The 24,539-nt window shown below is 36.3% G+C and overlaps 1 protein-coding gene across 2 annotated transcripts in view; it reads left to right on the top strand.

Moving 5' to 3' along the window:
* The window catches only part of SLIT2 (slit guidance ligand 2), a 321,752-nt gene that overhangs the window by 181,139 nt on the left and 116,074 nt on the right, over positions 1-24,539 (top strand). For both annotated transcript variants that reach the window (XM_084898584.1, XM_084898583.1), the window contains exons 5-7: positions 4,139-4,210; positions 16,622-16,693; positions 22,414-22,485. In XM_084898584.1, coding sequence (XP_084754710.1) covers positions 4,139-4,210; positions 16,622-16,693; positions 22,414-22,485 — 216 coding nt within the window. The remainder of the gene's footprint in view (positions 1-4,138; positions 4,211-16,621; positions 16,694-22,413; positions 22,486-24,539) is intronic.

The raw sequence follows: 24,539 nt of genomic DNA, 5'->3' as shown, positions 1-24,539 counted from the left end.
GTTAATAAATGGTAGAGCTAGAATTTAATCTCTGTTAGTCGAAGTCTGCAGTCTATGCTAGTAATTCTTATGGCATCCTGCCTTTCTCCTTGGATTCCTGCCCCTCATCACCTACCACCCCTTCCCCATTACTGCAGGCTGAGAATTACCGAACTCAATCATTATTATCCAGATTCAAAAAGATCCCATTGTATTTTGAAAGTGGCTTGAATCCATCAATCCTCCAATGACTCTTAGTACCTCTGTGACCTTCTAAATCACCTTTCTCAGGTATCACACATTGCCTATTTACCATATATTAATTTTGTGGCCATCAAACTGGGTTATATATATCAAATCTCTCTAACTCATAATGGACACTGCAACTTGCTCTTCTGATTTCCCAATTTTGTTTACAGTCCCCCGAACCTAAGTTCAAAGTCACTTCTGTCTCCTCTCACACTTGCCTAATCCATATTCACAGACAATTTACTTCTAAGTTTTGGTTCATATTCACAGACAATTTACTTCTAAGTTTTGGTTCTTCATGTGTTTTTGATACCACTGGTTATCTTCTCCACCTTTTCTATCTACAGCGAGAGATGCCTCATCCATTAACTGGCCCAGGGTAAGCAAGCCATGTGTTCATGGTTCTTACATTGCTTGAGATTCTCACTACCTTTTTTCCAGCCAGCGCAGGAGTCTTATATGTGGCCTTGAGAATGTGAGTCTTTGACTCCAGGTATTGGTTGCAAGTTTATTGTATCAAAGGAAGAACCTCTGTCCTGTTTCTGTCCATTACCCTTCCATCCCCACCATTGCTAAAACAAGAACTTGCTCCTTAATTGGTACCAAAAAGTCTACACCATTGATTTGTCCTTCCAACCTCATCTCCCATTACTCCACTCTAAACAAACCTGACCAAAAGCTACTTCCATAAATGTTCTCTTTGTCCACCTCCATATTCTTGCCTGTGCAATTTATTTTACTGGAAGCTCTGACCCTCACCCTGCCCTCTACCTTTATATCTTACCACATTGACATTGCCTTTCTTCTTACTCTGTTTTCTCACATTTTAGATCTCATTTGGCAAGGAGCATGATCTTTACTGGATTTGAAAATTCTTGAAGCCAGGAATGGGCTTTACACAGTTCAGCTATCCTAGCAACATCTTCCAGTTTCTTGCACATATTCAATAAATGTGTTGGTTAGAAATAACGGCTAATCCCCACTTGATTCTATGTAGAAAATGCAAGTCATTCTTTTAACACCATCTTACCCATCGTTTTGCGAATGACATAAATCAGAGGCTAGAATGCGTTAAGAAAAAGCCTTCTAAATTCTAAGCCACACGAAGGACACATTGAGATTGATTAAGTGGCTCCTGGTATCACCTTTAAAATCCCTAACCCTGGACTCAATATTTATCTGTTTTTTCTATACATTTACTTTAACGATGTCTCATCATTCAGCACTGATGCCTGACATCCCTGAAGATTAGGTTCCTTTCCTGTAAAACCAGGACGATAATACCTGCTTTACATGATGGTTATGGAGATTAAAGGAAATATAGATCGCATTTGATACTCTATTTTTTCTTAAAATTAACTATTGAGCCGAAACTGGTTTGGCTCAGTGGATAGAGCGTCGGCCTGCTGACTGAAGGGTCTCAGGTTCGATTCCGGTCAAGGGCTTGTACCTTGGTTGCAAGCACATCCCCAGTCGGGTATGCAGGAGGCAGCCAATCCATGATTCTCATTATGGATATTTCTATCTAGCTCTCTCTCCCACTTTCTCTCTGAAATCAATAAAAATATATATTTTAAAAATTAACTATTGAATACAGTAGGCACTGAAAATGTGTTTAGTAATTTCCTCCTGTCATGAGTGACCATGCCCACTTCCCTGAAGAAGCCTGGGATCCACACTGGAGTCTCCTGCAGAGTGAGCTAGCACAGGCAGAGACCTCACAGAACTGTTGGGAAGTGATGCACACAATCCACACAGACACCACTGACCTGAGGGGAGGAAGGAGCCTCTGAAACAGACAGTTGCTCACTCTTTTGTAAAAAGAACAGACTGGTAAGTGTTTGCAGATAAAACCCTTCCCTGGCCTAGAATTCTGCCTAAAACCAAAAAACCTAAATCAGAAGGACTGAAATCAAAACTAAAATCAAATTCAGAAGGAATTGGTTCTGACTGCAATCCAGTGATCTTCAGTGCTTTATGCTTCACATAAAAATATCCCCTGCCTTTCCCCTGACTCCATGTCTCCCCATTGGAGACTGAGACCCTGGGATAAATTGTGCCTAGAGACTGGGAGAGGTGAGCCCGCATGTGGTGAAGGAAATGGCTCTGGCTAGCTGGCTGGGAATGGATTGGATTAATAGCGATACAACAGTAGAGCCACTACTGCTGGTTTTCAGGGAGCTAATTTATAGATTCAAATTTGCTTGAATTCTATCTTTTGTTCCTCTTCATTTCTTATTTCTGATTTTTCTTTCTTTCTCCAATATCTCTCTTTACCTCCTCTTTGCTCAGTAGCCTCCTTTGAACACAGTTTCTCTTATCAGGACTTTCAAATACACATAGTTAATTCCCTGTCATTAAACAAAGTAAGGAAGTAAACAAGGTAAGGAAGTTGGTCTTAATTAAAGACAAGCTGGAAAAATAAGGGCTTCTTAAGGAAATGAAGCTTTATCACTCTTAGGGATTTCCCAAAACATTTGGAAGCAGTGACAGAGCCACCATGCTTAGTGAATGGGTAGCTGCCTGGACTTCCACATGAGCACATATTCCACATTTACTGTTGGAAATAATGTATGTGGTTTTGCTTCCTTTTGTGTTTTTTTTGTTTGTTTGTTTGTTTGTTTGGTGTGTTTTTTTTGCTAAAGACCTTTCCTCTTTAAATAGACTAATATTTATTTCTTTACAAATTGCTTAGCAAACATTTTTTTTGAACACTGGATAGTGGGATATAAATACAAATCTTAGTTATTTAAACCAGTGTTAATGAGGTCAAGACCACACACTAAATCTTTCCATCTGCCAGTTACACTTATGCTGGGGCCATAAGTGAACAAGGAACTCTGGCCATGAGAAGCTTCAGTATGAATCTGTCCAGTTTGCCTCCACATTGTTGGAAAATAGCTCTGTTTCCATCAGCTATGCTTCTTGGTTTGTAGCTTCGCATTTTTTTGTAAGCAGCAGTTATCTTAAAATTTTAGTGATAATTTTAACACCATTCTGACTATTTTAATCATTTATTTATTTGATATTTCAACTCTCTGTTATGTAGTAGTATCGCTTAACATGAGGTAAGCATTTTCTGCTTTCCAGTGGCATTGCTTATTATGTATTTATAGCCTAATTTTTAAGGCTAATAACACTACGTGAGCACATAGAATTGCAGCTGAACTCGGAATGTGAAAAAAGATCTAGTTCATGAGATGAGTGATTTTTTTGTTTTTACTAACTTCTCATAACAACTTAGAGTGCTTTTCTCTTTTGATTAAAATGTATTTCTCAATTAAATTAAAATGCAAATATAGACAGGCTGTGTTTATGGTTATAGTAGAATTATTTAAAGAAGGTTTTAATTCAATTTGCTGTTAATATTTCATGCAAGAACTGTTGGTTTGATTGCTGGGTTAGTACTGCCGTGTTCCATTTTCAAGATTACTTAAAGTGCTATGAAAACTTAATCATACTGCTCAGATTTTATCAGTTTTTGCTCTCTTTGCTCTTGGATGTTAAAATGGACTGCTTTCCTATATGCTTTATAAGTTATGTAGAAATATCAGTGCTAATACTTTAGAACCCCTTGAAATTGAGTTATGAAAAATTTTGCTATTTGTTTTAAATAAATATTTTATTGCACAGAATTGAATTGGCTCTTAAATTTAAGAGAACCATATTCTAGAATTAATTATGCAATTAAAGATCTGGAGAAGTACTTCAACACACCATTTAGTCTAACCTTGTAATTTATACTAGAAATATAAAATGTTTGTATTAGAAATTGCATGTAATGCTATAGATTTCATTATGATGTTTTTAGTACATTTTTAGAAGTATTCTATCACTTCTGAAACAAATTGATTAAATAATTAAATACATTATAGCTTGATCTTATTCTCTTTTTTTTGTTATTTTTTAGAGACCTCAGTGAAAACCAAATCCAGGCAATTCCAAGGAAGGCTTTCCGTGGAGCAGTTGACATTAAAAATTTGTAAGTAGTGTTTTAAAAATGTGTACTGGTTTTTAAAGTCATCCTATTTTAATGTTAAATTTTTACTAAAGAAACAGTAATGAGAAGTGGTGAAAGCCCAATGTATCTTTATGCTTGACTAGGAGAGCTTGTAAAGTAAGTTTTATATTGTTTTCACAAATTATTGGAAAGAATTCTCATTTAGATGTCTTGAATCTGAACTTGTTATCAAATTCATTCTTCAATCCTTGTGATGAATCTTGTTAAATCGGAGAAGTGATTTGATTAAAAGGTATTTGCAATGTATTTTCTACCTTTTACTGTCATCTTATTTCAATAACTCCCTTTTATGTTGTTACTGGTGTTTATTAGATATGCAGACTATAAAGTGTATTTTCCAGAAAGAATAGATAATATTTTCTGTTTAGAGATACCTGCAGCCTAGAGATATAGCTTTCTAAAATAGCTTTTAGATCACCATTTTCATCAAACACCAACAATGTGAGAGGAGAAAAATTATGCATTTCCCTTTGTGTGAATATTTTTCTTACATATATTTCTTTCATATGTTTATGGAAGAATATATGCATAACCTTCTTTAAAAAGTAACAAGAAAAAGAATACTGCTTTCTGTATGTTCCCTTGATTAATCTTTAAATGTTTGTTCTAAGCGCCTGTGGCTCTGATTATATGTATTGGATTTAAAATCTCAGTGGCAATACTAATATCGCCAGTATATAATTTTATACATTTTTAAAAACCATGTTATCCTTTGAAAATGATGGTTTTGGGTTGACTGTGAAAGTGAGGGCATAAAATGTTTCTTTGTCCTTTGCATTAGCTTGAAATGTAGGGGGAGAGAAGCCCCTGAGTGCTGAGATTAACTATCAGGAATTCCGTACTTTTAGCTGGTCATACACAGGGCAGGGGCTGTGTCAAGAATTAATGTCTATTTGGAATTCTCCATGGTGGGATCCAACATTTTTTTCAATAGGGAAAGTGAGACAGATGTTCTTCCTTGTCAAAGAGGATGACTGCTTATAATGCTACATGTCTTGGCTTCTATATCTCCTCTCTCATGAAAATGGTTTTGTTTTTAATGTGTAGTTTCTACATGTGCACATTTAAGTAAAGAGAAAAATATAGGCTTCTGGGTGTAACTGTGTAGAGCCACTAAAATCCTGGCCATAGTTATTTATGAGTATTTACATGTTCAAAGGATTCTATTTGCTTTCTCTTTATCTTCTTTAGCTTGGGCTTGGGGAAGTCTTCCTGTAGACTCAGTGATGCAGAGTGTTCCAAACTGCCTCTGTATATTATGTTGGAACATAAAGATCCCATGTAGCACCTACTCAAGTTGCCTATTTGTCACTGTAAAAGGATAGTAATGGCTACAGTTGACCACCCTTTGGGAATGCACTTACAATCTTACCATAGTATTATCTTTAAGTCCTTAAAACAGGTGGCTTTTACTTCTTAGGAAATATATTCAAGGAATCCAAGACCATAAGTAATCCTTCTGCCAAATTTAAGGATACAGTTTAGAATAGGATGCAGGTCATGGTGAGATTCTTGTTAATGTCCTCTTCACTTATCCTTTAAAAAATGTGATTTTAAAAGTTTAGAGATAACAGAAAAGTGAGATGCTAACCAGTGTGCTGAATGAAATGCATTATTGACTTAGTAGGATTTTGGAAAATATTTTTCCCTATATGCATTATCTCCCACCCACCCCCAAATTAAAGAGAGCTATTATGTATTCCATGAGATGAGATTAGTCCTGGAATCTCAGAATCTTTTGGTATTTATTAGATTTGTAGCTATGACAAATTAGTAAACTTCATGTAGCCTTAGTTTTCACTTTTATAAAATGAACATAATGATTGCTTGGTTTTGTTGTGAGTATTGGGGGGAAAGATATGTACAAGACTATTTATAACAGTAAAATGCTATGAAATAGAGTGATTTTCATTCTGCCAATACTCACTAATCAACGGCTAGAAGTTAACCTTGGAAAAGATACAGTAAGAAGACAGAAAACATAGCATTTGCAATATTAGTAATGGATAAGAGACCCACATCTATTGTGGATTATTTAGACATGAGCTATAGAATGAAAAAATAAAATATATCAGCAAGTGCTGAATGACTCACCCAAGATGCTGACATTAAGTGCTATAGGTGCTAAAGAGAACAAGAGCTAAAAAGGATTGCTTGAAGTTATTAGGGAATTCTGTAGGAAAGAGTTTATAAAGAAAATATAAAGGAATCTTCAGAGAGGTTGGTTTGTATTCGTAAGTAGTGGCAAGAGTGGGATAGAGGAAGTCAGAATTTACTAAAGAGGCCATACAGAGATAGAATTTATTCCCACTACTTTTACTGCCTTTCATGTAACAACGGGAAAGACCATCAGAGCAACGCTGAAATACCACAATTCATTTTTAGGGTTATTTACTTCATTAGGCTCATAGCTACAATTATGAATTTTACTGTGAAAAGAGGTTTTTTTGTAATTAAAATATAGTTCAAACTACATTGTTCAAAAAAGTGTCTAGTTTCATGGGTCTTTATTTGAAGTTCAGTTTTCTCATTAAAAGTTAAAAATATATCTGGTAAAATATATTTAATATGAGGGTAAACTTGAATTGATAATATTATTAAAGGGGCAACCACACATTATCAAGAAATGCCTCACTAAAGGCCAAAGATATCGGCATTCATAATATTAGTAATAGTCAGTGTGGGAAGGAGAGGTACAGGCATATTTGTATTCCAGGGTATGCAATTCTGTATGGTACCAGGATGGCTACTGTTCCGGGTCATTGACAGTGAAAAAGGAAAAAACAAGAAGGTTACACAGGAGAAATATGTGCTTAGGTTGCATCAAGATGGTATTTTGCTTAGCACTAAAAGCCAGTCTGAGGCACTGTTATTGGGCTTATTGGATTTACCACAGCCAGGCCTTATTCAGGGAAAATTCCAGTTATTAGGAGACTTTCACTGGAAGGACTTTCTTTAATCGGGTGGATTGGCTAACTGTGCTCAAGGCAGCATCCGGACAGTATGAAACTGATGCTGTGGAAATTTTGCAGATTAGCGGGTCTGAGTCCTCTTCCTGCAGGCAAGCCAAACGAACACTGTGCCAGACAGAGGGACATTTATCTTGCTCTTCAGCATCTCCGGGTTGGACTTCCCATACCCTTTTGGCATTTCGCTATTAATTCCTCAACTGGATTAAAATTCTTTATATTTTATTTTATTACCTAAGTTTCTATGGCTGCAATAGAAACCACTTGCTTTTTCCTGATGTTTTAGATGGTAAGATCTGAGAATAACAGGATCATATTAAAATACCACCTAAATTATAGTGTTTTTAATAGTTCCCGGCAGCACTTTTCCATAGGATTCACATCTGTGTTTTCAAACTCCCCAATCAAGTATGAATTAAAGTATTGATACCATATCATTACCAATCCAGGCCTCACCAAAATGATAATCACAGTTTATACTAGTTTTTTAAAAATAAATTTTGCATATATTTCATGTACTTAACACTGATCCAGTAAAGCTTTCACTGCCTTCTGATCAAATCTTATACAAAGACATGTTACATTATGCTACTGTGTGTTTTTTTAAGCAAGGATTTATGAGATTTTTTCATTTAATTGAATAATGTTGAATAATTTAGGGGAATATTCAAATTAAACCTTGCTTTATTGCTGAGCCTTGCGAGCTTATTCTCTAAGCATGTACTTTATGAGTATAAAAATCCTTCCAAAGTCTCTTGTATTTATAAGAAAACACTCCTAGTCATGGATATTCTAGGATTTAAATGAAAAGAGAACAAATATACAAACTTTAAAATTAAGCAGATTGCTAGTTGTTATTCATATCATAAAAGCAAACTATCATACTTTGCCATTAGTTTATTTAGTGAGTTCAAGATGGATACTTAAAAATAATTAAATTTCAACAAGCATTATTTCAGCTATACTGTGTAATATAAATCACACCTGCCTTTTTTCTAATTTCATTTTGCAGTACATCCTCCTCCAAATGTACAGCATGTTCCAGTGAAACTTTACTTTTCACTGTTCGTAAATAAATATGTTCCCTTCCATTTGCTTGCATTATCCCAAATCCATTAACCCTCCACATGGTAAACTTACCATCATTTTCCAAGAAAACTGCCTCTTGGTAAAAAGTATATTATGGAAAATATTATATTTATCCTTTTATAAACATGCATTAATTGATAGACAAGGGCCTTCGTTAAAGAGGATCTAGCTTGGTTCTCTTTGAGTAAGTCATGTATCATTTGAGAAACAGATATGTATGGCCATGGCATTTTTAAGGAAACAAATTACCCAATTTGAGTTGCAATGATTATTGGCAATAAGAAGATTTGGCAAACAGAAGCGTTGATTTATATTGGTATTATATATTTTCCATACAAATGCAAAACTGAATTTAGCTTTGTCACATAACTTAAGCCATAATTGTAAAATGTCTACGCTAACCAGCTAGTTTACATGTTTAGGGCAAGACGATGCTTTTCATACTTACATACTTATTAAATAATTATCATACAAATAAAATATACTGACATCAAATTGAAATTAGACCCCGGCTCTTTTCTAGAGTGTTTTCCATAAGATGAGACTGAGAAGGGGAGATCAGTTTCTCTTTCAAGGGGTCTACTGTCCTTATCGTTGGATTAGATGCCACAGGTCTTCAGTGAGACATAAAACCATCTGAACAAACCTATAGAGATGACTCTCCATTTAGATAGAGTAAATTGAGTTTTATATTATGAGGCCCAGAGCTCCCCTTAACACCCAGAAGGCTGTCTATAGACATAAGAGATAAAGAGCTGCTGTTGGGTTCTTGAATGTGAAATATATCAGGAAGATGCCACTAGAACTGTCCATGGTCCTGCAATTTTCCTGGTTTATATCACTCTAAAAGCACACTGAATTCTGTGATAATCCCCAACAACTATGCTCAAATGTGCTACCAACAACCTCTCCAAATTTGCTTTTGTCGATGATGGCATTCTCTCATGTAACAATGAATATTTACATCCTCATAAACACTTTCCAAAACAAATAAAATACAAGAATGACTGATTAATTGGGAATCCAACTCACGTATGTACAAAATAAGAATTGGCATGATTTTGCTGTGGTGTTATGTTGTACTGGGGACAGGCCAGCCCTTTAGGTCCCTACATTCCTCAACACTGAACAGCCTCTCTTTGCTACCTCTATACTACTCAATGGCCTGCAAATTAAATTTTGATCTGCATTCCATGTTCTCATTAGGTAATTTAAGATTGCAGGCAGGTTTATTTTTACAAAGCCTTCTTTTTCATCCCATCATTATCTGGTTTAAAATCATTCAGTGTATTGCCTGGCCAGTGTGGCTCAGTGCTTGAACTTCGACCTATGAACCAGGAGGTCTCAGTTCCATTCCTGGTCAGGGCAGGTACCCGGGTTGTGGGCTTGATCCCCAGTGGGGTGCATTCAATTGTTCTATCTCAACATTGATGTTTCTGTCTCTCTCTCCCTCTTCCTTCCTCTTTGAAATCAATAAAAATTCATTAAAAATCATTTAGTTTATATTTAAAAAAAACACTTCGTTATTGCAGCAAAGCCTTATGGACATATAAGAGTATTGTCATAGTTCTGCAGGGTCTATAGGAATATAGACTCTTTCCTGAGAAATAAGTGATTGTTATGAAATGTCATTGCAGCTGGTCTGACAATCTAACTGCTCATAACTGACATCCATCCAGGTTCCCAGCCCTCTCTCCCACTTAATCTGCACACTAGCTCTTTGCTCAAGCCCAAAATGGGCTCTCTCTAGAGAACATTCACTGTAAACATTGTAGAGCCTGTGCTTACAACTGCTCTTTGATTGTGCCAATCTCCATCATAAGAAGTGCTGTTTTTATTTATTGTCTTCCTGGAATCTGCCAGATCTTTAAGGATCAGGATTTTTCCAACCCTCACACATGCTTACTTTAGCCTACTGCAATGTCTTTCTCAGATTTTGTTTACCTCTCTTCATTTGCTGGCTTCTCCCTTGAAACTTGGTCATCAGAGATAACATTGAGGCCCCTCCCCACTTCCCCACTTTCAGAATGAGTAGCTCCTGAATCTGTGACCCTAGCCACTTGTTACTGAGTGGGGGTTTCAAATGTACATAAGTTTAAATTTGAATCAAGACTTCACCAACTTTTTACTAACTACTTTTAATAAGTTATTGAAGTCTGTGAACCTCAGCATCTAACTAATAAAATCAAGATGATAATATTTACCTTTTATTTGAAGGTGTTACGAGGACTAATGAGATGGTACATATACAGTCGCTACCAATTGCTGTGCATTGAGTAAATACCCTTGTTGGACCTCTGGTCCTGTCCAAAGCATTCAGCCAACATTTGATTCATGCTAAGTGGTCCTTGATATTTGGTGCTGTTCAGAATGCCTATGCTTAAACGACCCTGGTTTCAAATAGTCCTTCAAATGTGCTTCTACTGTTTGTTTATAGGATTAAGACATTTAAAAGTCTATTATGTTTTATTGGTCGAATAATTCCATTGTGCCTGTATTGCAATAATAACAGATCTTGCCTGGAAGCCTGACTGGTGATGCCACATGGGTTTAGGTCAGCTATTTTCAACCTGTGTGCCAAAAGAGTTTTTAAAACATGCAATATCTGATTATTTAGTCAGGGGCACTGACTTCTTTCCCCTGGATTGTCAACTGAAAAAATGACAACAGCCGACACAATAATACCAGTTCCATGTAAAAGAATCAAAATTATACATAGTTTTTATTTATACACAATTGCACAATTGCCCTGACCAGTTCACTCAGTTGGTTAGAGCATATTCTGTCCACCAAAAAGTTGCAAGTTCGATTCCTAATCAGGATGTGTATCAATGTTTCTTTCCCTCTAAAAAAAAGTCAATAAACAACATATCCTCAGTTGAGGATTAAAAATTAATAATATAATTTTTCATCAGAGCAGCAAAAAATATATATTTATGCTATACCTCAGAACTTTAGTAATTAGTTTAGCTGTGCCATGAGATGAAAAAGGTTGAAAATTGCAGGGTTAGGTACACAGTTTGGCTTGGACCCAATGTCTCTGTGAGTCTTTTGAACCAGACCAAGTGTTTGTTAATCACAACTGGCCGCAGTTATAGTCAATTTCAGTTTCCACTCCCTTCGATTATTTTGCTTAGAGTTACCAGAATATGAAGGTCAACTTGGTTGTCTTTCATTTATTTTTGTTTCCATCTCTCTTAAAGCTACCTTTGTTTCCTCCCAACAATTGACAATTGGCTATACCTTCACACCATAGATTATTTCAATAAAAACTGAAATTCTTTATTCCTATGGAAAACAAAATAAAGCACAGAATGTTGTTTGAAAGACTGCAAAAAAGGTTAATTTCATAAATAATGATAGTTGTTTTGCATTCCTCAGAATGGTCCTTACGTTGGTTATTTATTTATTTATTTATTTTTACTAATAACCAGGTTAACTCAGATGTGCTTTTATGCTGAGGTGAAAGATAGAGTCACTGAAACTTCTGTCTAGGGTGTTCATTTATATGGATAAATTTAGATCATTATTATAACTTAATTATAACTTAAATCTTAGAGTAGCTCTTAAACAATTGTTATTTGTATGAGATTGGTATGTTTAGGCACTCTCTGGCTTGAATTTTATACATACAAGGGGAAAAAATAGAACAGGTCAATGCCAATATCCTTGGCCCTTAACAGTATTTTTTCTTTTGCTCCTACTTCACCAGTTAACTGCCACGCGTCCAAAATGGAAACCATCCCACACACCACAATATTTTGAATTTAATTTTAAAAATCATTTTGCAATGAATATTATAAAAAATAAATATATCAATCACAATTTGGATGTTCTTGAATATTTTCAGCTGAAAATTCTCATGAAAAATGATTTTAAAGTTGGTCAGGGCTGCCACTTAGGAAAAACTTTTTTTTTTTTATAGATGCACCTGGCGTGTGGGGATGGTCTGCCTCTTCCGTCTACAGACACTTATGGCATACAACAGGTTAATTTATGTGCCTCATCACCTTTGTTCCTAAATAGCAAAATTTAAGTCAGCTAAAATTTTGGAGTTCGCCATCTTACAATAGTTGTATGAATATGAACGGATCATGTATTTCCTATAACTTTAATAAAAAGATACATGAAAAACCAGAGCAGAGGCATAATAATTTATTTTGAGATATTGAGGGAACCTGACTGACTTAGAAATTATTAGAGATATTTTATGTTCATTATTGTTTCAGAGTTAAGAATAGTTTATGTTCTAATTCTTTCAAAAATCGATTAGTAATAAGATATTGAAGTGAAATATGAATTTTCTATGGGTAAGGAAAAAAACGAACTGAGGTTAATTTAGGAAGGAAAGTTTTATACATATAACTCAAATATAGCACGCTATTCAAACTTAGAAAAATTTAAAAAGGAATCCCTGAGAAACGCTTAAAAGTAACAGAATACAGCATCTCCCACTACATTTCAGAATGCCAAGTTAGCAATGGTTTACCTTTATGTCATTTAATACAGCTATTTTTAAAACGTATATTTAGCAACGTAATATATCGTCTCTCATATCTAGAATTGATCAAAATCTGAAACTAGGCTAAATTATTTTCAGTGTTATAAATATCAGATCGGCTTTGGAAATAGGTTGTTTGTGAGGCACAGAGAGTTCCATCTCTAAATAAAGACGGTGCGTTGTCTGCGGCTAACTTTAGCAGGACGAGGGGGAAACGGGCGTCCAGAGTTATTTAGAGCACAGGGGAGGCGTTGTCACCGAAGAGAATCATAGAAGGTTGGTGGCAAAGAGGTCCTGAAGATTCTCTATTCACTGTAATGTCATCATTTTTTAAATGAAATTAAAGATAAAGCAAATGCGTCAAAATATACTACAGGCCAGGGCTGTGAAGGATCAGATAGAGAGGAGACCTGGAATTTAAACAGAAAGGGGTTGGAGGTAGAAAAATAAAAAGATACAAAGCTCTGTGCTAGCACATGTCAGCTGAAGGTCTGAAAGGAGCTACTGGCAGTGACGTCTAGACTGTGTTTTTCTTCTCAGAAAGTCAGGAAAGTGGTGGTTTGCCTCCTGCATGAAAGTGGCCCCTATGCCAGGAAAGCATCCTAAAGCCATCCCAGAGTGCTTAGTGCTCTTAGCATCCCCAAATTAACAGATGTCCTCTTTGGCTGAACAGTGGTGACATTACTTTTTGTTGTTGTTATTGTTTGTTTGTTTGTTTTTTGTTAATCCTTCCTGAGGATATTTTATCCTTCCCTGAGGATATTTATCCCATTGATTTTTTAGAGAATGGAAGAGATGGGGAGAGAGAGAGAGAAAAATTGAAATGAGAGAGACACATCAATTAGTTGCCTCCCTCAAAAGCCCCCACTGGGCCAGGGATGGAACCTGCAACCTATAATAGGTACATGCCCTTGACCCTTGACAGGAATCAAACCTGGGACTCTCAGTCCGTGGGCCGATGCTCTAACCACTGTGCAAAACCATCTAGGGCAGTTGTGACATTTCTTTTTAGAGAAGAAGAGGGCGTGGGGGGGGGGCTTTCCTCTTACTAATTCCTTAATTCAAAGTAATTTCACGGCACAAGCAGAAACCTCGTCTACACGGGCGGCCTGTCTCCAAATGCGTGGCCGAAAACAAATCCTTTTCTGTTTACAGAAAGCACAAGTGCCCAGGCTTTGAGAGGTAGTGGAGAAGGGAGTGAGCCCGTCGAGAAAAACGAGGTGCAGAAAAATAGTCCAGAACCCCTGAAATAAATTACACCATTGCATACTTTTGACACTGTTTATCTTGAACCCTATGCAGACAAATGGAAGTTTATGCAGACTTTCTCATGAGCAGTCATGCGGGCCCGGCTATTTCCATAAACATTCCTTGGAGTAGAATAAAATCCACCAGCTGATGAATACATTATTCATTTTTATTTCGATTGTCCAGGCACATGTCGCATTTTTATAAAGTAACTTTGTTCTCCGAAGACAGGTGGACAGAGATAGGATGGTGACCAGAGAACTTTTAAGGAGACCTCCGGCCCTGTGAGAGCCAAATAGTCTTCACGTTTTAGCACCAATAAGTGCTAAGATTTCTGTTAGGAGTCGGAAGCATGTGACCCAGAGGTGAAATGAGCAAAGTTCCCTGCGGGGTCCTAGTGTGTGGTGGGAGACAGGAGGTAGCCTGCCTTTCGGTTCTTGCAGGACAGGGTTTGCTGGAGTGCCTGCCAGTGTGCTGGCCCCCCTTTGTGGATCGTGTGCATGATTTAAAAGAAGCTTTGTCAGCACTGATTTATACTTTGACAGCTAAGGATATTAAGCTATGGGCAAACGTACCGCTCACCCTTTTACAGATTAACCTGGGGACTGCATTAGGCAAATTTGAGAGCATTAAAAGATTTTGCCAATTTGTCTGGAAACAATTTCTCTTTTGTCGTGTGTCAAGGGTAACACTTCTTGCCATTGTCCTCTCTTAAATGGCTTTGATGAATCGTCCGGGAGGTTAGAGAATCGTCGTGCAGATATATATTTAGTGCTTTAAAATAAAAAGGTTATTCACTTCATTGTTAAATGAATTTAATCTGTAAAAATCAAACGGGCTCGAGAATGTGATTCCTTGGAACTGCAGCCGCTGTATTGTATCCTGGGTCTTCTACAACCTTCTTGAAGATAAAATCGTACTTCTGCATTACTTCCCAATAAGTGGAATGCTTTGGGCTATCACAGCAGCATGAATGGTGGCTGTTATTTGGGGGAAGCCTTCATTGACAAAAGCAATAAAATTGCATCTTCTTCGGAGTTTGCCTGCTTTTTAATATGGCATGCCCTAGATTGTACCGTTTGCAAGACATCCAGAGAGCCTCCTGTATGATCTTGTCCCCTGGAGACCTTCATGAAATGAGATGCATATTTCATGAGACATTCTGGAGGTACATAATTTCCAAAGTGAGGAATTCAAAGAGGCCCCTCCTTGCACCGTTCCACCCCCAGTCGTTTTATGAGAGAAACAGTGATTCTGTGGGAATGTTGAAACAGTTGTCGTAACAAGGACAAGAGGTATCGTACTCTGATCACAGTCCTGCCCCTGCACAGCTTCACGTGGAGCTGACAGCCCCCCGCTTCTATTCTGAGTGCAGCATTGCAATACTTTCCCTTCGCTGGAATAATAATATCGCTAAGCACCAAGCTACTAGATTTAAACACTGCTTATTAGAGAGAGAGGGGGGAAAAAAGAAAGAATAGAACAGGTAGGATTTACTACTTAACCATTCTTTTTAACCAAGTAAATTCCTTTGTGTTGTCAATAAGGAAGTTTTAATTCCAAAAACAAGTGGCAGGAAAAAGCAGACTTAACCAAGTTTGGAGCAGCTTATTATTTTTTTTCCCCCTCCAATCTTTGTACTTGAACAAACCGCAAGAAAAGGTTCATTTGGTTCAATTTTGGGCTATTTACGAGGAACTGATACAGTCTTTTAACTTTTCACTTTAGGAATAGGTAGTGTTTTCAGGATGCTGCTGCAGTCTATGTTTGTATTGGTTTAGTCTGAAAGAAACATCTTTGAGAAAAACAAAAATTGTGATCGATTTCCTAATATTGTAAACACTTCTTTCCTGGAGAGTGGGATCACTCAGGAAGTTCCCTCGCTGAAAAGTATGCCGTGTTTACAGGGCAGGGGATTCGCACAGAATGATAAACAATGCAAATTATGAGCGTCGTGCAGCTTAAAATAGCACAACCGCTGGCTTGCTACGTGGATTCCTGGTTGGGACTGCGGGAAGATATATGGGACCTCATTTCTCTTTCTTGATTTGGAGTTCTCGAAGGAAAACTGCTTTTAAAGGGAGAAAAAAAATCTAAAAGTACTCTCGCTCTTTCCTTGCCAAGGATAGTGAAATTAACATGCAGCTGGGCTCCTCTGATAAATGGATTCCGTTAGGTCACTGAGGGGGTGCGTGTGACATTAAGTGATTTACAGTCCTTTACCTTAATGAAATTGTTTCAGCAAGATGACGCTGAAAGCCCTTAATGGATAGCTTTTCTTGATGTAATGAAATTGCATTCCTATGGCATTTAATATAAGGTGCAGTTATTATTTACAGGAGCCTTCCAAGGGCTGCTATTTGCACAGACAGTTCGGAACAAAAAGAGATTTCAGTGGCGGCATGGAGGCCAGCATGGCTCGTGACATTCTTCAGCAGAGGAGTGTGTCTGGGAGAGCATTTCGGTCCCTGCAGGCAGGGCTTTCCTAGACCCTTGAAGAGACTCCCTTCCCCTCACCCTGCAAGTCTTCAGCCTTTTACGCACATTCTTCCCTCCGTTTCACAGGCAGCTGGATTACAACCAGATCAGCTGTATCGAAGATGGGGCGTTCAGGGCTCTCCGGGACCTGGAAGTGCTGTAAGTGTCTCTGATTTCTTACTCCTCACTGGAGCTTTGTGTCCGGGGGATGCTAATGTGGAAGCTTATCTGTCAGCTTAAAACCTGGGGTCAGAATGGTCTCCTAAAGAGATGCCTTACTAACTCACGGTGAAAACAGGGAAGAGTCCAAATGTGTGTGTGTGTGTGTGTGTGTGTGTGTGTGCAAAATCGTATGCAGAGCTGTATGTTAAGGTAACATTGTCCATGTAAGAGGGACACGCAAATGTGCACACGTAATGTCCTTGAAGTGTCTCTGCTTATGATAAACTATTCTTATTCACGGGATTTGTGGGAATTCCTAGGATTGCTAAATCATAAGATAACATCAATTGTATAGGAAAAGGCACAACAAAAATATAAACCTGAGTAGCTGATACATGGTTATATGTTGTAGCTGCTATGCAATGGAAAGAAAGATGTTTTTCTCACTGTAAAATGTCCTTTTTCAACAAATCACTTGATATCGTTTTTGTAAGGTTCTTTTGAAACTGACATTCTGATTTTAATGAGTGGCCAATAGGTCCAGTCAAGTCTTCATTACTGACTTAGTAAAGCACAACTCATAGGTCTGAACCATATGGGCTGACGCGACTGGCTAAATTGGTTAGAAGCAACTGAGTAATCTCTACAGATCCTTGACTTAGTAACCTGATTTAAATTAAATGACTGATTATAATAAAAGTAATTTTAATGACAACTAGAGTTCCTAAAGCAAGGGAAACCGCCTGTCCACTTATGGATTTCTTTTCCAGTCAAAGAAAGCGTTTTACAGCTTTTAAAATATATGTACACATTTCTCCCCCATATACACTGTTTTTCTATGGTCTCATCTATCCCTGACTCAATTTATGCAGAAATCCAAAATTGAATTAAATGTGAAGAAGTTTTGAATTTTTAGTCCAGCTGGTTAAAGTTATCCAGGAATCATAAAAGCCACCTAAAAAAAAAAAAAAAGGATTCCATTGCTTTATAAATTGAGTTTGAGGAACAGGATGTAAATCTGAAAAAAGTGTAATGTTTCGATCAGATGACTTTTTTTTAGCAATATTTTCTATATGATTTTTATTTTAATTGTGAATAATTGGATAATAGAGTTTTTAGCTGCATCATGTGACATTATTGTAAATTATGTTTAAAGGCTTATGGAAGTATAAGTTTTCTAACCACAGGAGAAGTCATCTTGGTTTTGGTTCATAACAGCCTAACTTTTTCTATAGGAAAAAATATTAAAAGTGCTAATCATACACAGTGTAGTCATAAGGCCACCTATTAAATTGTGTTCTGGAGCCAGTTTTAATATATGAAGCTCCCTGATGCTACTAATTCAGAGTCAGAATAATTAGGATACAACTATGGTTTCATGATAGTCCTCTGATGTCAGGACCGTAGCCAACACCACTAAACTTTGTATTTGAAGAGATTGCCGCAGGAATTATTTAATTCAGCAGAGCTGATAAAGCCAAATAAATTGACAGTGCTCCTAACTAGGAAGATGAATGATAGCAATGATTTTGTGGAAATTTTGCTGAGTATTTTGGACAAATTTAAATTTCATGATACACTTTGTTATTAAGAGTTTAGATATTTATTAGACACGGAATAATGTATATATAATATATTGAGTATATGTTGAGTGTTCCATATTCTTTCTGAGTGACAGAAAGAATACAAATAATATGTGTATTTTAAAATATTTACATATTTACATGGAGAGAGAGAATATGTCAGGAGGAAAACCTGCTATGTGCCAAACACTGTGTTTGGCATTAAAATCCCACTACCAATTCATACAATAACTATTAATTTGCTTATTGGTTGTAAATTAATGTAATTGCTTTCAGAAACAGTCAATTCATGAAAACACAGTCACCTCATTTATTGTGTGTGCCGTGTGAACAAACTATCTAAAAAGTGACCATGAAAAGACCTCCTATCATAACCACATCAGAGAGTAATAAACATTTGATGGTTTATGGAATTAAAATTGAAATCTAAACTGTTGAAAACTCTTTTGGGGGCCTAATATGTATTTCTCAAAAAGATACAGATTGGACTGAGTTTGTTTGCAAAAAAAAAAAAGAAGAATATATAAACTAATACAGAAAGTATTCATTTCTTTTAAAAAGATTTAAATATTTTATATTAAAATTTTATGAAGTCAAATACACATTCTTTTACCATATATTAATTTTTAAATTTTTATAATTCATATAACCTTTAGAGAAATTAGTTGATGAATTTAAGGAAAAATTGAATGAAGTACTGAAACCACTGAAATTCATCAAGCCCAAATACCTGCTTAGGTAAATGAGAAGTTCACCTATTATAAATATTTCCTCAGGAGCTTTTTTATTGAATTAACTTCTAAAGGGTTTCAGAAAGTTTCTTTTCTGTTTCACTTATTTTTACCAATCATAACTCTTTAGATTAGACTATCTCACTATGTGGGAATAGTGAAGGGATATTAATTTGCACATACATCAATTTCAAGTTCCCAGTGTTTTAGATTTTTTAAAATTTTAATTCAATGAACCATTTGTGAATGTTTAAATATACCGAGACCAAACAAGAAGATATGGGAGTGATGATCCAAGGCCATTGATGGAAATTTGTTAGATTAGTTAGAGAGAGTGAATAAAGCTCAAGAAGGGAAAGTTTAGGTAGATGAAAGCAAGTAGATAGTTTATCATTTGTATGTTCATGGCCTTTTGTGGAATTCTGGTTGGTAAGATATAGAACTTTATTTTCTAAATATCAAGATACTGTCCCAAAAATAACTTTGAAAATTAAATCTAGATCAATATTTTCTTTTTCTTTGGAGGCTAGACTAGAAGTGAAATATATCTCTTCAGTTGCTAGTTTTAGGTGTTTTTTTTTTCCTGTAGAATGTACATAATTTAATTTAATTGAAACACGGTGATTCATATCCATTAAATATTAGGTTCTCTGCCAAATCCTATGCCAGGCACTAAGGGAATAAGAAAAAATAAGTCAAGATGTAAGTCCAAAGGGAACTACATAATTAGCAAGGCTAACATTTTATATTTCCAACACCAAGATGTCCTTTGTACAAGAGTACATTCTCATTACAAAGAGAGAATTTTGAAGCTGAAAACAGAAATGGACTTTAGCATGACCATAGGATAAACATAGCATTATACCTAATTAATACATATTTATTATTAATCTTTAAATATAGTTTCATTGGTTCCACGTATTGCTCAATTACCAGGTACCAGTTTCAAAATTGCTTTGCCGACATAGATACTGAATAAAAATGCTAAGATAATTTATTTCTTCAGTTGCATTATGCAAACTAACATTTTGAGAGAAGACTTCAAATTGATAACCACCAGTATAAGTTAAATTCTGTTTTGTGTGGCATCATAAGAAATTATAGTTTCAAATTAATGTGTGTCTACTGCATTGAATTACTTTTTTTAAAAAAAAAAAAAATACCTTTTAAAAAAAATACCTTATCCCCCAAGTCACATTTTAGCATGGTGTGTACTCTGGAGATTTTTTGCTATAGAAAGTCAGCATCAATTTTTAGGGCGGAAAAAGGGGTCACTGGGAAGCAAATCCCTTTGAGAAGTGAAACCTTTTAGTGCAAACATCAGGGTATATTTAAATGGCATTTGAAAAGAAATCTCATTTCACTTGAGTACATGGAAAATGCTACAGGCTTTTAGAGAGCATGAGCCGACCGATTCAATGCTTTCTAGGTCCTGTATCAAGTGGTCTGTTTTTGTACCCCGCTATGTGACTTAATTCAAATCACTCGGATTAGTTCTTACATCTTCCCATACATTGCAAAACTGGAGAGCAAAGAGGGTCAGTGCATGTTCCAGACGTGTAACTGCTGTGCCCTGCTTTGCTGAGAAGTTTAAGTTAATCCCTCAAACCCAGAACACCCCGCATTCCACCTTCAACAACTGTAGCCACTAGCTGGCTTTACAGGGCCCCACGAATGTACTTTGTTTCACCCAAGCGGACTTGGCCCTTGGACTTTTGGAAATATTTGAGTTGGTTGCAGGTATTTACAATTAAAAATTCGGAGGAATAATCTAAAAATTTTGAACTTAAGTTTCTTGAGAAAATCAGATTCTTCAGCAGCCTTCCATTACAGCAGCAATAGTCCCTTGGACCTGGATAGTAACTCTACAACAGAGGGCATCGCTAGTTTTCCGGGCCCTCCTGCTTCCCAGATGTGCACTGCTGCTCTCCTTCTCTCTTCCACATCCTATTTTCATATATATCTCTCATGTGTGTTCCCTGCCTGGCCTCTGTAGGAAAGTGAATTTGCAGCGTCTAATTACAACCCTTCTCCAATATCAAAGGTATCCACCTGGGCTATTGATCCCATCTTTCTCGCCTCCATCAGCAACTTGCCCTGTTTAGTCAACACTGTACTAGATGCTAGAGTTATGCTCTGTCTCCACGCTGTCCTCACACACTTCTGGGACAACTTTCTTCACATTTTCTTATCACAACCAGACTTCTCTGAAGAGAGAGAGGGAGGGAAAAAAAGAATTCTTTTCTTCATTTTATGAGTTCTAAGTTTTTGCAGCTTGAGTAATTCAGATAGGTTTTATGCCTGATTTATTTTTATAGTATTCCATGTTATCATTAAAATAAGAGCCATTCAGGAAATACTAGATGAATAAGTGAGGCATAGTAGCAGTAGAAATAATAATAACAAACTAACAATGCTTGTTAGGGGGAAAGTAGGAAAAATTTGAGCCAAGAAAGAGTTATGCTTATTTTCATCATATCTCCCATGACCACCCATCTTACTTAGTCTAGTTTCAGGAAACCATGGTTATCACCACATAGCCTTAAAATAAAAGGATAGTATCTGTGGCTGCAGCTAAAAACTGTTAGAATAATCCTAACAGGTCTGGTTCAGTGGATAGAGTGTCGGCCTGCGGACTGAAGGGTCCAAGGTTCAATTCCGGTCATGGGCATGTACCTTGGTTGTGGGCACATCCCCAGTGAGAAGTGTGCAGGAGGCAGCTGATCAATGTTTCTAATTATTTATCCTTCCCCCTTCTTCTCTGTAAAAAATCAATAAAATATATTTAAATAAATAAAAACTGTTAGAATATATTAAGCTTTTAAAATACTGCTGCAGAAGGTCACTTCATCCCCACCCAAAGGAAATACCACATATAGAAATCATTATTATTACTCAGATTTCAACAGTGGCTGATGACTACAGTAAATAATAATCAGCAGGATGTGCTTCATCTGACAGAAACGACTCCGTGACATTGCTATGAGATTTCAGTTGGAGCTTTCAAATATGTTCATTTACTCACCAGGCAGTAATTACACATGACACTTCTCTAAGGAAACGTGACTACTTAATGTTTCCAGTTGTGACTGTCTCAGGCGTGTTTGTCATAAACAGACATGCATGCAGGTACAGGTGCATCAAGCAACATAGAAATAATGAAAGTACTGTGTCTAATGCCATACATTTGTAATAAATATTTTGTAAAGCTGAATGCATACTGCTATGTTAAAATATACTATCACTTAGTTATCATCTTGTTTATAATATAGTACATTCTCTATGCCATCTCGATGAGGTAGTTGTTTTATATAAACATAATCACTACAAGTTTACTTTACTTTCATATATAGAATAATTATTTCCTATGTGAAGTCTTTAATTATTTTCTTTTATTCTACAGCACTCTCAACAATAACAACATCACCAGACTTTCTGTGGCGAGTTTCAACCATATGCCTAAGCTTAGGACTTTGTAAGTAGTCACAAGATATATAAAGGTCAATCTAATCCATTAAGGATGCCCCCTGAGTCCTATTTTTAGTAAGCAAAGAACCAGTAGTTCATTATGGTGTAGACAAGGAAAGCACCGGTTTTATTAAAGTTCTAGAAATGATAGTTAAGTAAATTATTCTGAAAACTTGAAAGCTCTATTTTAAATGAGATGTGTTCTGGGAAGTTTACTTTGAGCTATTGTGGAGGTCACATTTCATTAAGAAATGGAAGACTCCTTGATTGGCTGTCAGAAATGATAAATTATAAATCTTTATGTTTTTATTACTGGATGTCAAGCAGACCTAATAAAGCTAAACTAGCTCTCCAACATTCTTTGTAACATAAAATTACAGCATCCCCTCCTAGTGGTTCTATAATTAAGGTTGTGTCAGCATTTCTCTTTAAAAGTATCTTTTCAGGGGTTACAGAGGGACATTACAATATTTTAGGTGAATAAAAAGGTCCTCTAATAAAGTATTTGTTATAGCTATGTGATTTTTTTTCTCTTGGAGAAAAATTAATCCTTAAGCCCAGGGTGGGGATATTTATTCAAGCATTTTCAGAGATGAATCTCATTTGAACTCAGTTTCAGAATCACCTTGACCTAAAAAAAAGCTCTATTATATACAATTATGTGAGAAATAGCCAGAAACATAACCAAAGCATGGGACTTTTTGGAAAAGTATGTGTTCTTAAATAGTGAACATATATTTTTACTGGCTTTTCAAAATATGTTTTTTATTTTATAACAGCTGGTAACTGGAAACATTTACTTTATGTTTTAATAAAAATCAATTGAGTTGTCAGATTTTTAATAATTAGGCAATATCAATCTTAATGTCACATTTTTCTTACGAAAGTGTATCTCTGTATATAATGTTCCATCTTTATAATTTCCTTGGAATATCATTTAGCAAAAGAAAAGAATTCTGAAAGTACACGCATATAACCAAATACTGTTTCCTCGGGGCTATCAGATTGAGACTAATCTGTCCAAATGAACAACGCAGTTCCCTCAAACTATATTTAATGAAATTGGTTTCTCATTAAATTTAATTTTTAAAGAACAATTTGATTGAGCCTTTCTTCTCTGCAAAATAAAGCCACTCAAGCTGTAAACTCAGCCATCATCTGCATTTTTGATAGGGTGCCTCATTTTCCTGAAGAGATGCACCACAGTCCGTCTTATTAATCAGTCTTTTCCATTTTTATCTTCCTTTCGTATATCTCGGGTGCCCTTGTAACTGAACCTCGTACTGGGCATGGTTCCGCTGAAAAGGTTAGAGAATGATGATGTGCAATGTGCCACCTGGCTTCCAAAGGATCCCTCTCTAACTCCCACGCAGACTGAGCCAGGTTGCCCACCTTCCCCACAATGTAGCTTTTGCTGTGTGCTGTCTAGTTTTCATTCAAGGCTCTTCCATATCTACAAGCTCAAGGAGAATGTCAAAGAGCCACCTAACTTTCCGTTGCCTTGCTTTGCTTGTTTCATTATTCTATATCATCATTGCTACTTAGAAATTCCATTTTTATGGTCCAATTATCTTTCTGGACTGAGTTCCGTTTTAATATCCATTACTGTTATTGGGTTAGAATTGAGCACATCAGCTAAAAAGGGCTGAAATGGTATTACCATGCCATAGATAATTCTGGGAACGATGCTTTGATTTATAGCTTTGGATGTTCTTTTCTTTAGTTTGAGAAAAACATAAAAGCCAGTTTGAAGTCATTTACCTAATTTAGTGGATACATTTGTCTGATGTTTTATTAATGGCACAGTGCTATTTGCCACTTGGAAGGGATCCACGATCGGGTGTGGATTCCTGCCAGCGCAGAGGGGGCTCACTTAATTCCTTCACTCCCAGCCACTTATGTCTTTTAATTCCAGTTTCTACTCTTTGAGGGTAGGTTCCCAAGAGCCAAATGCGGCTGATCCCTTTTTCTGATATTATACGAAAAGAAGGAAATCAAAATAGAGCCGTGAAAGAAGTGTTTTCTATTTTAATCCTTACCCGCAGATGTTTATCAATTTTA

This window comes from Pipistrellus hanaki (genome assembly GCF_964339955.1).
Source record: "Pipistrellus hanaki genome assembly, chromosome: 1".
NCBI classification, from domain to species: domain Eukaryota; kingdom Metazoa; phylum Chordata; class Mammalia; order Chiroptera; family Vespertilionidae; genus Pipistrellus; species Pipistrellus hanaki.
This window is presented reverse-complemented; position numbering and strand designations above follow the sequence as displayed.